At 45.8% G+C, this 12,715-nt stretch overlaps 1 protein-coding gene across 3 annotated transcripts in view; it reads right to left on the minus strand.

Moving 5' to 3' along the window:
* Positions 1–216: 216 nt before the first annotated feature.
* KCTD1 (potassium channel tetramerization domain containing 1) overlaps positions 217–12,715 on the minus strand; it is a 203,108-nt gene continuing 190,609 nt past the window's right edge. For all 3 annotated transcript variants that reach the window (XM_008955728.7, XM_034943749.3, XM_034943747.3), the window contains exons 4-5: positions 4,921–5,226; positions 217–1,207 (exon numbers count right to left, since the gene is read on the minus strand). In XM_008955728.7, coding sequence (XP_008953976.1) covers positions 1,049–1,207; positions 4,921–5,226 — 465 coding nt within the window. In that variant the 3' untranslated portion in view covers positions 217–1,048. The remainder of the gene's footprint in view (positions 1,208–4,920; positions 5,227–12,715) is intronic.

The raw sequence follows: 12,715 nt of genomic DNA on the forward strand, positions 1-12,715 counted from the left end.
AGCCAGAGATAACTGAAATAGGTGTAACCGAAAAGTCCGTAAGAAGGAAGATTTACCTTGCTAACCAATGCAGAATAACAAAGCACAGGAAATAACATTTGCTGAGTCGGAAGACAACTGTCTGGAACAGGTGATGACATCCTTAGCCTTTTGTAGGTTTTGACTTCAAAACTGACCCCGGCTTTCATGCCTCTTTTTGATGCTCAACATGGACAATTTCAAAAAGAAAAAATTTCACTTTAATCCAGCCTCACCCCCACATGTGTGTTTCACACAGACCTTATTTTTTAAACAGAGTTTATTGTATTTAATACATTATAAAATTTGAAAAATTGTAGGAAAGCAGCAGACTTGAACTGGAGCAATTCTAACAAGGAATAATTCTGGCCCCTTGGCAAAACTGATCAGTTTTAAAACAAAGTAAAGTTCACATCTGTGAGGTGGACAAAAAAGTGTGACTTCTGTACAAACTACATTTAAAATTTCATGTCTAACATCTTTGCAATGTGCTCATGAGGGTTTTTCTGAAGTCCTGCCTGGTCCCTGCCTAAAGAAAGACGTGGAACCTCCATATACAAACAAACTTGATTCAAGGTGTTTTGTTTGTTTTGTTTTTTTAAAAAAAAAGGAAAAAGAAAGACAAAGGAAAAAAGAAATATGGATGGCTGTTGGCAATGGAAACTGTAAGGAGACTGTGTCCTCACCACTCATGGCTTGTTTATTTGTCAGAGGCCTCGGGAGGCCCAGGACACTTCACGGCCATCACAGCACCAACTGCGGCTGTCACCTTTTTTTTTTTTTTCTTTTTTGCATTTCCTACCTTTTGACATATATATATATATTTATATATTTTTTACACCTTGAGGATATCACTATTCCAATTGTTCCCATATGAATACAGGTGTGGTCTCTATTGGATATAAATGTGTCTTTTATTCGATTTTACGTCCAGGACTTGGTTTGCTGTCCCAACTGCACATAAATGTCCCTTTTTTGTTTGAGTTATTGGTTGTGTGTGTTTTCCTTTTTGCATAAGAAATATGTCCATTTAGTCCAGAGGCTCTTGCTTTATCCGGATGACGGAGGGTACACGGGGCGTCCGCCTCAGTTCCCGCCGAAGGACGTATTCGCTGAACTGGGACGAGTCTACTCCTCCCCCACAGGAGCCCACGATTTCAAATCCTCTTTGCTGCAACCTCTCGAGGACCTGCAAGGGAACAAGACAAGCATCCAGTTAGGGGTGAGGTAAGTCCTATGGCTACATAAACACCCCAAAGTTTGAGATTATGCGCACTCTGGTTCATCTCATCCAGCACCCATGTCCCTGTGAGCTGCTCCTCTCAAAGGAAGACCCTGGATTAATGGGCAGGAGAGAGGAAGCAAGCATTTCTAATGCCTAAAATGTGCCTTTCATGCTTGCTTTACACACACCAGCTACAACGCTCGGTGGTGTTAGGCCCATTTTATAGATGAGAAAACTGAGGTTCATGGCTAGTCAGTGATGGGACTGGGTTTCCAACTCAGGTCTGTTTGGCCTCAAATCTCCTGTTTTTGTATATGCAATGCTGCCCTCTCTGTCAAAAATGAGGGTTCACATTTCAAAGCTCATTTATCACTAAAATACATCCTATGAGATGATAAAGAATCTGGAAAGGACAGTGATGGCAGAGTTTACTTAGTCAGTGATTCATTTGTACTCTCAACTCCGCCTTTGTTCAAGTTTCCTAATAACGAGTTAATATATATGTTTTGGCCTGGAAGACTGATGTAATTTCAATAGCAGAACAAAGGGATTACTGAAGACGCTAGAGGATTATCTACAGGTTTTCAAGTTTGTAACATCTGAAACAGATTTATTGCCCTGCATTCATTCAAGGAGACAAGAACCAGCACAATGATTACATATTAGAAAATGTATGAAAAATAAAGATATTCTAAACTTCTTATACAAATGTAAGCCATAGAATCTGTTCCTTAATTTTGAAATCAAATACCTAACGCCAGCAAGATTCCTGGGTGTGGCACTACATGTCTGACACTGTTAAATGCAGGAAACAGTACCTGTGACTCTTAGATTAGATAGACAAAAATACAGGAAACTGATCTGGAGCATTCTGTTTCTTTAGGAATCCAACAAATATTAGACTTGCAAATGTTTCCTGCCCGAGTTCTGAATATAATTAAATTACTTCCACACCACCTTAAAGGCAAAGTGATTCAATCATAACTTACTTAAAAACAAAACAAAACAAAAAAAACCCACCTCAAAAAAACTTTTATTGGGATGAACTGAAATGTAGTCAATGTAAAGTGAATCCTTACTTTTTTAAAAAGTATTATTTTTTAGTTGCCTACTTCAATATAGAATATAGTCTGCTATGTTGCAAAACAGCTTACTAGATGAGATGGGAAAGCAAGAGAGTATGTTTTGTTTTCTAAAAATTAAAACCTCAAGTGCTGGCAAATTAAAAAAACATACACAAGTCCTTATAAGAACAAAATTAACATTCTACCCAGCAGTGCTCTATTTCTGTAGGTAAATTCACAATGCATATGCATACCTGTCAGCATAAGGACAGGAAGAAAACAATCCCTAAATTCAAAATCAAGATGTGCTTTGGTGGCAGGTAAATACAAAGACGAAGAACAGCTCCCTCCATGGATTCCCCAGCAGAGGCAGGAATGCAGCCTCAGCAAGAGGCATCCCAGCTTGCTTGGCCAAACCAGCACCCTGGAAAAGATCCCTTGCCATGATTAGGAGAGGAAATCCAAAGGGGAGGAAGCCATGAACGGCAGAGAACCTAACCCTGATGTCCATTTTTCTTTGAGTCTTAAGGTCACTAAATGCTAACAGGAGGAAATCGCTAAGCTCTTCTTCGGAGTCCGATAGGCATCATGTGATAATTATTCAATGTGATCCAATGTTACCTTGGATGTGGTCAAAAGCTTATTTCAATGTAATGCAAACAGCTGATGGAGCCATTACTTTGGAAGCAACAACACGTTCACAGCAAAGTTCCTTAAACAGTGATCACATAACAACTTAGTGAGGTATCGGGTGTCGTAAGCCTTATCCCAGAGTCTCTGCGTGCCCACAGGCTGGTGCCTATTTCTTGGTCGGTGGAGCAGGACGCAAGGGTAGGTCATGGCTGTGTCATATGACCACATTAATCCAGATGAAAATTTCCATATCTGATGTGGGAAACTGTCAAGCACATGAATTGATGATCGTTATTCACTGGCCCGAAGGTGTGGCCGAGGCCTTCCTGTCCTGGCTCTGAATGGTTCTGCCCCTCTGTCTGCTCCAGTGATAGCCAGGGCAGGCTGTTGTGTGGAAGGGGACAGGCTTTCTGGGCTTTAAGGAGGCTTAAACTGCTGAGGCCGTCTCAGGAACGCTGTGCAGGGCCATGCGGGAGCACCACACACCTCCAGGGGGCGCTCTCCGCACAGGTGAGAACGCGAAGCTCGTCCTCGGGAACCCTGCGACCCAGCAGCCACCCCGCCGCCTGGGAGCATGTGCCTTCCGCTAGCATGCTTAGGGAACATTTTCTGCCAGTTTTCTGCTCTTCTGTTCTCAGACATCTGTTCATATATTTTAAAGAGTTATAAATAGTAGTGGAACAATCCTCAAGAGGCAGCACAGAAGAGTGGGTGCTTCTAGTCTCTGTGCTTTGGGAAGGGTTCTGCTGACTAAATACTGAACAAAGTCATGGGCCCATTCCAGTTAAAAAGAGGGAAAAAACTAGAACCCTCACTCCATTGACTTCAAATGGTTTTGTGTCACACGGAGCTGGAATCGAGACCCAGGTGTGCCTCTGCCTTCCCATCAGCAAGACAGAGAGGATTAACAGTGCTTACCTGTTAGGGTTGTAAGAAGACAACACATGTTCAGGCCATGGCCCAGGGTAGGGCAGAGAGTCGGTGCTCAGCACACATTAGCCTCTGAGTTCTCAATTCCACCCCCACATCTCTTGCTCCCCTACACTTCTCCATCTCAGGAAATGGCAGTTCCACTCACCCAGTTCCTCTGTCAAAAATCTTAGTCATCCCGGGCTTATGTCTCACAACCCACAGCCATCGTCAGAAAACCTTATTAGCTCTACCCTCCAGACACACACAACTGGACACTTTTCAACTGCTTGAACCACAGCTTGCTGCCTGGTCTCCTTGTTTCTCCTATTCTCTAGCTGCTGTCGCAATGTTCACTTTAAAATACGAGTTCTGTCAGTTCTCCCTTCTGCTCAAAACCCTCCAATGGATTTCCATTTGGCTCACATACACAAATGAACCAAAACCAAAAGATGCCAAAATAAACAATCCTAGGGCACTTGCCACCTCCTAACGAGGCTCTCCGTGATCTATCCCTGATTTTCCCGGGCCTCCTGTCTGGGTACTCTCTCTCCCTGAGTCACTTTCTTCAAGCCAAACTGGCTTTCCTGATAGTCCTCAATATGCCAGCATACTCTGCCCCAGAAATCCACTTACCACCTCCTGGGCAATATATTTATGTTGACTGTTTGCCTCCCACTCCACTCCCATAATGCAGTTCCATGAACACAGAGCTGTCCATTGTGTTCTGTGTCTGTCTGTCTCACTATGTTGCCCAGGCTGAACCTGAACTCCTGGGCTCAAGTGATCCTCCTGCCTTAGCCTCTGGAGTGGCTGGGACTATAGGCGTGTGCCACCGTGCCCAGCTGTTGTGTTCTATATCTGTCTCTTCTGTATCTCCAGTGCAGCACCTGGCACAATCACAAGACTTACGGAATGACTGCTATAGAGGGTGATAATTCACCTACCCAACAGAAGTGTCACTGAGTGAGTTTCTCAGCTCTTTGGAGGAAAGGCACCATGTGAGGGCAAGGTTAAGTGACAACAGTAAGAGTGGCATTTGATGCCACACAGTGCGTAACAATGCTATACCTGGACTGAGTTGAGGTGACAGTAGCCATTTAGTGGAAACCTGATGACGTGTGTCGAGTCGTGATTCCAGCCTGCATTGACAGAGTTACACATCACGTCGCCGATCTCTGGAAATACTTCTTCTATCAAGGATTTGTCACCGCTTAGCGTGATCCTTTCTCCGAGGTCTGGGGCCACACGCACGACGAGGCACTCACAGGGCCTTGAAAATCGACCAGTTTCTCTGTCCTGCTTCCATCTTTCCATCTCCAACAACATGGGCTGAAGCTGAAAATATTTTGCCTCTTCATATAACAAAGTGTAGTCCTGGAAAAAAAAAAAGGTATTTCACAGTGCAAACTGCAAACATAAAGTACTAAACATGTCCACATCTAAGAGGTGATTTTTTCCACTTCTTGTTATGTCACTAATCAAATCTGCATGTGCGTTTTTCACTTACGACATGTTTGTAGAGGCTCAATTTGCATTCATTCATTCATTCATTCATTCAGTGAAGATAAAAGGAGCTGAGTAGATTAGGGCTGGTCAGGCCTCTTCTAAGTGCTTTACATGATTTAAATCCTGTAACCCTCGTCAATGCCCAGTGAATTAGGAACCACTATTATTCCCATTTTGCAGATGAGAAAACTGAGATGTGAAAGGATTCACCCAAGACTTCTTTCTTTTAGTAGAAAAAATGTCTTTGGGTATTTCAAGTTTGATTGTGTCGGTGAGAACCCAATTTCTATCCTCTTGGATGGAACGCATATATTGACCAAGGGGAGGCACAAGCTTGCCAATGGGCACCCTTCATCAGAAGCTCCCGGTCACCTTTGGTGGCCACAGGAGGGTGTGGGACAGAGATATGAGGCTAGAGACAGGCAGGGATGGGCACCTGGAGGGCAGGCATGTGGCTTTTACTTGAACCTAGGTGTTGATTTGTGATGGTTTGGGGGAGGCTGGTGGACAGCTGGAAGGCTAGTGTACTGCCCTGTGCCACCTGATGGAGCTGCCATCATAGAGTCAGAGACATAAACAACTTTAGGCCTCGACTCCTGCAAGATGTGCAATAAAGAAAACCTGTCCATTTCTGCATTTCTGAAAGCAAGAACACCTGGTCTTTTGGCATGGTTTCCTTTCTTCCAGCCTTAAAATAATCTGTTGAATTGAAACAGAAACCTAACAAAACAGGTATTAAAACACACACATAAGCCACTGAATGGGAAGACAAAAGAGAATGAGGGGGAGGCAGCAACTCAGGAACAATGTTAACAAGCAGGTCAATGTTATGGCTAAACGTAGCTATGGCCACAATCATTTCTGGGTGTAAGATAAGTGGATACTTGTCTAGACATGTTGACTGAGAACATTTTAATCAGCTGACACAGGCATTTGTGCCTTCCGTCCATGGGCAAGAGCTGGCAGGGGATGCCCAGTGCCTGCATGACAGCCAATGTTGCAAATATGTGGTCCGAGTGCCTCAAAGAGGCCCCTGATGTCCAGATGGGCTAGAGTATGAGAAGCAGAAGATGACCATGGGATAAATAGTTTTATTTTGCACTTTGCTCTTTCTCTTGCAAATCAAGCAACAGCAGCAGCAGCTGTAGCGGCATTATTCAACGCTTCCAGAGAAAACAGCATGGAGAGATGAGAGTACTTGGGGGTCTTTAGCTGGGTAATCCACTTTCCATATAAAGAAACTCAGATCAGGTAGAAGATGCTGATGATGACACTCATCTCAGTGGAATGGGCTGCTGCTTTATTCTGTCCTTTTCTGGCAACCCCCTTACCACAGGAGTCTTGGTTCCCTGCAGGAAAGAAGCCCACTGCTCTGAAAATCTTCCTTGCACATGTTCTACCTGCTTAGCCTCCTGACCCAGAGGAGATACTGTTTTGCTTTAAGGAGCTGAAAACTAGGCTGAGGTGTGGCCACTCTTAAGACAGGGCAGAACCGGGGCCCTTAGCCCAGCCTGAGGGGTAGGAGTGGGGAAGCCTCTGCAGGTTCCTCCTGGTTCTACCTGGGATCCCCACTCCGGGGCTTTGTCATCTTGGCATCACACCAACTGTAAGATACTGACCTAAATACTTATTTACCAAGGAGATTTTAAACAGCAATGAGAGTTACACAAGCAAGAGAAGCGAGAACTTATGCTATTGCTTTTTATTTTCTTGTGAGATTTAATTACAAAACTTAGCACAAGGAAGGATCTAGACTCCAGTGAAAATATCACTTATCGGCTGGGCGTGGTGGTTCACGCCTGTAATCCCAGCACTTTGGGAGGCCGAGGCAGGTGGATTATCTGAGGTCAGGAGTCTGAGACCAGCCTGGCCAACATGACGAAACCCCGTCTCTACTAAAAATACAAAAAATTAGCCGGGCATGGTGGCGGACAAAGCCCTGATCTCCCAATGTGTCCAAAGTGAATGAAGCTAACAGGACTTGGGGTTAGAAGTCCTCCCCATGCTGACCCTGAGTTCTCACCATCTTTTCTTCCTTCTAGGTTCACAAGCCACTTGTTTAATAATCCACTCTGAGGTCTGGCCCTGGATGGGCAGTGAGGCTCACAACATAATGTTGCTCTAATTAATTGTTACCCACTCTTGGAAAAGTCGAGAAACACTGGCCCTTTTCAGATTTTTGGCCCTGCTCAGTGACCACTCTGGGATCCTGCTAGGGTTTATTAAAGCGAGAGTCAGAAGCGCTCCTATGAAGGTCGTGTTGCCCCTGGGCTAGAGTCTCATGGGCCTAGCGTTGAACTGCTTTAAGCCACCAGGTGTTCTTTTACTCTCTCTTGATCATCCTGGCTCCATTTTTTTCCTTTACTATGCTGTTCTATCTGGTCTCCAGAGTAGAGCCACTGCTATGTCACGGGGAGCAGACGACAGAGAACAGCTGAGCACTCATGCTTCTCTCTGGTGACTGCTCACCATGCTGCCTTGCCTCTAAGCACTGGCTGGCCAGAGAACTGAAATGATCCTTCTTGCTGCGTTACCATTTTCTGCACACGGTGAAGTGCACGTTGGCCATTCATTTTCTTGGCAGGCTCCTTTGTGTCTGTCTTTCTATCCTGTCTAACACCCGCTTATAGTCTCAGCTCATCAGAAATGAACCTGCAAAGCAGAGTCAGTCCCATTGGCTACTATCTTTAGAAACCTCCTTTCCTTCCTTAAATGGGATCATTTAACTTTACTCTCTAAGTACCACGGTTTTTAAAGTTTAGTGTGTTTCTGTTAGGTTCTCTGGCCTTGTGCTTATTTCCTTCAGGCCTCTGAATTTTCCGAAATCTTTCCTTAAGCCTTTGTTCTAATCTGGCAATGTCCTTTCTGGGGCTTTTACAAACTCGAGATGACGGGTCTCTTGTTTCCAAGGTACTTGGTGGAAATAGGCAGGGGTTTATGGGGCAGCAGCAGGTTCAGCACCTGTTTTTCTGAAGGAAATGAATTCACAACATCCACTTTTCCTCCCTTCTGAGAAATAAGCTTTCAGCAAAGCCACTCAAGAGTGTGCTAGATGCTATCACTCTTCTGCCCTGTCCTATGTCCATTTTATCTTCTCTGATTAAGAAGCACCATCTGGCCAGGCACAGTGGCTCACACCTGTAATTCCAGCACTTTGGAAGGTGGAGGCAGGAGGATTACTTGAGGCCAGGAGTTCAAGACCAGCCTGGGCAACATAGGGAGACCCTGTTTCTATAAAAAGTAAAAATATTAGCTGGATGTGGTGGCCCGGGCCTGTGGTCCCAGCTAAGTTGAGGCTGCAGTGAGCTATGTTTGCATCACTGCACTCCAGCCTAGGAGACCGAGAAAGACCCATCTCAAAAAAAAAGAAAAAAAAAAAGGCACCATCCATATTTCTTGCTTAGCCCCATATACATTTAAAGGGAAATCAGTTACTCACAGACCTATTATCATGTTTAAATCATTTCAAAATCTTAGAATACGGTTTTTTTTTTTGAGATGGAGCTTCGCTCTTGTCATCCAGGCTGGAGTACAGTGTTGTGATCTCAGCTCACTGCAACCTCTGCCTCCTGGGTTCAAGCGATTCTCCATCCTCAGCCTTCTGAGTAGGTGGGATTACAGGTGCCCACCACTACGCCCGGCTAATTTTTGTATTTTTAGTAGAGACGGGGTTTTGCCATGTTGGCCAGGCTGGTCTCGAACTTCTGACCTCAGGTGATCCACCTGCCTCGGCCTCCTGAAATGCCGGGATTACAGGCGTGAGCCACCACGCCCGGCCTGAATACATATTTTTAAAATAATTTAAGATTTACAATGATTTTTTTGAGGCAGGAAGATCAAGATCTCATTTTACATATGAGCTTCCCTAAGATCCTGAGGACAGGTACACGGGACAAGAAAACAGACATGGGTGGTGGACTCCAAAATGCAGACAGGCCAGGTTTTGAAACTTCTTTCTTGATTAAATAATTGGAATTCAGAAAATATCCTCCCTAGAGGGAGGAAAACGATATATTCAGTGTATTAGGTTCCTACTGCTGCTGTGAGAAATTACCACAAATTTGGTGGCTTAAGACAACACAAATTTATTCCCTTACAGTTCTTCAGGTCAGAAGTCGGAAATGGATCTCACTGGGCTGAAGTCATGGTGCCGGCAGGGATGCCTTCCTTCTGGAGGCTCTGGGGACAAATTCACTTCCTCATCTTTTCCAGCGTCCAGAGGCTGCGAGAATTCCTTGGCCCATGGCCAACAAGCACATCACTTCTCTCATCCCATCTTCTCTAACCCCGGCCCTCCTGCCTCCCTCAAATAAGGACCCCTGTGATTATACAGGGCCCACCTGGATTATCCAGGCTAATCCTCCCATCTCAAGACCCTTAACTTAATCACATCTGCAAAGTCCCCTTTGCCATGCAAAGCATTGTATTCACAGGTTCTGAGGACTGGGGCAAGCTTCCCCCTCACAGTCAACGGTTCTGCAAAACAGTTGAAAGGCTTATTTTCTGAATGTACCTGAGGCTTTACCCAGAAGCTGACAGATCCTTACACTCAAAAGGCAACTCAACTGTTCACCCATTTCATTTTAAAAACTGTGTAGGTGCCAGATGCCATGGAAGGCACCGTGAGCACAAAAAGGATTTTTCTCTGAGGAATGTCTCCAATACCTCCCAGGAGCTCTAGCTCTCCTCACCCCCAGGCTTAGGGCAGTGGGATCCTGCTCTTGGGACCCTCGGCAGTGGGTGGTTCCCTAGCAGGCAGGGCACCTATGTATCAGGGGTACCACCAGCAAAGCAGGGGTGCCAAGAAAATGAAAGGATTTTACCTTTTCCATTTCCAAAACAGCAACCAAGTAGTGGTCATCATAACAAAAGACAGATCTCTGTAGCACTTACTTTCCTTTGGTTTTAAAGATTTTGTTTATCTTGTCGGGGATGGAGGTTGGGGGAGTGGCCACTGCAGTTTTTTCAGTGTTTAGAGTACTAAAGCTCTTAATTGCCCTGGCCTTGTAATACTCCTTTGGGCTGGAATAATTTCTTTTTTAATGGAGTTTCTCTCTCCTTGTCCAGGCTGGAGTGCAATGGCATGATCTTAGCTCACTGCAACCTCTGCCTCCCAGGTTCAAGAGATTCTCCTGCCTCAGCCTCCAGAGTAGCTGGGATTACAGGTGCCCGCCACCATGCCCGGCTAATTTTTGTATTTTTAGTAGAGATGGGGTTTTGCCATGTTGGCCAGGCTGGTCTTGAACTCCCGACCTCAGGTGATCTGCTCACCTCAGCCTCCCATAGTGCTGGGATTACAGGTGTGAGCCACCGTGCCCGGCCCATTCTTTCTTTTCTTCAAAGCCTGGAGGGACTCGCCCACGTGCGCCTTTTCTCCTGCCACTACTTGACAGTTCTCACCAGGCGGTCCCCTCCTCATCCAGGGGCACTGACTCCCAGCTTCTCCCGACTACTCTTGTTTTCCTGGGTCAAGGATACCCAGACTAGGATTAGTCTTGATGGCTATTGAAAGAAATGGAAGCAGCAGCAGTGTCCCGTCTAGGCCCTGCCCCTGTCTCCACTCCCGTCTTACAGACAGAAGCACACACAGGTGACCGTGTCAGGGTGCTGACGGCGGGACGGAAGGCAGGCCCACCAGCATTCTGAAACAACACCCTGGCTTGGAAAGTCACGAGGACGCCACACCACAGGAGCTAGGCCTGATGTCTAGGGCGTGCTGAGGGAGGGGGCCAGAGACACCATCGGAGATGGTGCCGGGGTGGGGCTGGCTGCTCTTCCATCCTCCCAGTCCTGCCTCTGGGAAAATATCCTTGGGAGGAGAAAAGAGGTCATGGGCAGTACCAGACAGCGCTAGTCACCAGACCACGGATACAGCCTCGGTGGCGGCAGCTGAGGCCGTGGTCTGGGGCATGTCCTGAGTAGGCACTCCCGCAGGTACCAGTGAAGAAACTCTGGCGAGTGGGGGCCTATCCAGGTCGCCACTCTGCCTTCTCCGAGAAAGACCTACCCGCAGGTACCGGTGAAGAAACTCCGGCGAGTGGGGTCCTATCCAGGTCGCCACTCTGCCTTCTCTGAGAAAGTTCTACCCGCAGGAATGAGGACCTAGAAGCAATGTGTGTGTTGCCACAGCTGATTGGCTAAAGTACAGGCATGGAGCCAAGCTGAGCCAATCAGATGGTGTCTCTGTAGGACCAAGGGAAGGGAACGAGGCCCTGGGCTTGCTGAGACTGGCACATGTTAATGGCACCTCCTGCAATTTAAGTCTTCAGGGCGGTCCTGTTGTTTCCATCCCTGAGAGAATGCTTCCACTAATTCTATGAGATAAACTAGTAAGCGCTTCCTGTCAATACTCCCTTTAACTTTTCCTTAAGCTGGACAACTGGTTCTCGAGCAGGAGTAATTTTGACACTAGAGGGCATTTAGCAATGTCTGGAGACACTCTTGGTTGTTGCAACCGGGAAGGGGGTGCTACTGGAATTTGATGGGTAGGGAGGGATGCTGCTGAAAACCCTATATTGCACAGGACAGCCCCCACCACAAAGAATTGTTTGGCCCCAAATGTTACTTTGAGCTTGACAGAGATCGTTTTTATTGCAGCCTAAGGAGCATGCAACTCACCTTGATACAATGATCAGTTCATTCCTAGCATCATTCATGGTGGCTCAACCACATGCCTTTGCTACTGTGAGGTAGTATGAAGCAAACAGCATCACTGTGATGTATTCTCCCCAACATGTCTAATGTAAACCCATCATGTCTTTAGAGATGACTTCCAGTTTACAGGAAATTAAGGGCTAGATTCATGAGCTAAACTACACATGACAAGGCAACCACACAAATCGAGATGGCAGGACATTTTGCAGGACAGCTAGCCCAGTCTCCAGCAAGTTGTAAAGGGCATTGTGGGGTCAAGCAGGGAAACTCAAATATAGTTGTGGAATTAGAGGAAATAATTTTTTTTTAAATGGAAAGGTAAAGGTTATTGTCCAAAATAACCACAGGAAAAGATCCAGAAGGCTACTCACTAATGTTTTAACATTGGCAATCTGAGTGGTGGGAACATACGGTATAGTTTTTTTTTTTTTTTTGGTTTGTCTATATTTTTAAATCCTCTACAATGTACATGTACTTCTTCTATAATATTAAAACGTTATTAAAAATAAACAATAGAGGTTGGTTGTGGTGGTGGCTCACACCTGTAATCCCAGCACTTTGAGAGGCCAAGGCAGGAGGATTGCTTGAGCCTAGGAGTTTGAGATCAACCTGTGGCGGCTCAGTGAGACCGTCTCTACAAAAAATGAAAAACTAGCTGAGTGTGGTGGTGCATGCCTGCAGCCCCAGCTACTTCGGGGGCGCT

This window comes from Pan paniscus, chromosome 17 (assembly GCF_029289425.2).
Source record: "Pan paniscus chromosome 17, NHGRI_mPanPan1-v2.0_pri, whole genome shotgun sequence".
NCBI lineage: Eukaryota > Metazoa > Chordata > Mammalia > Primates > Hominidae > Pan > Pan paniscus.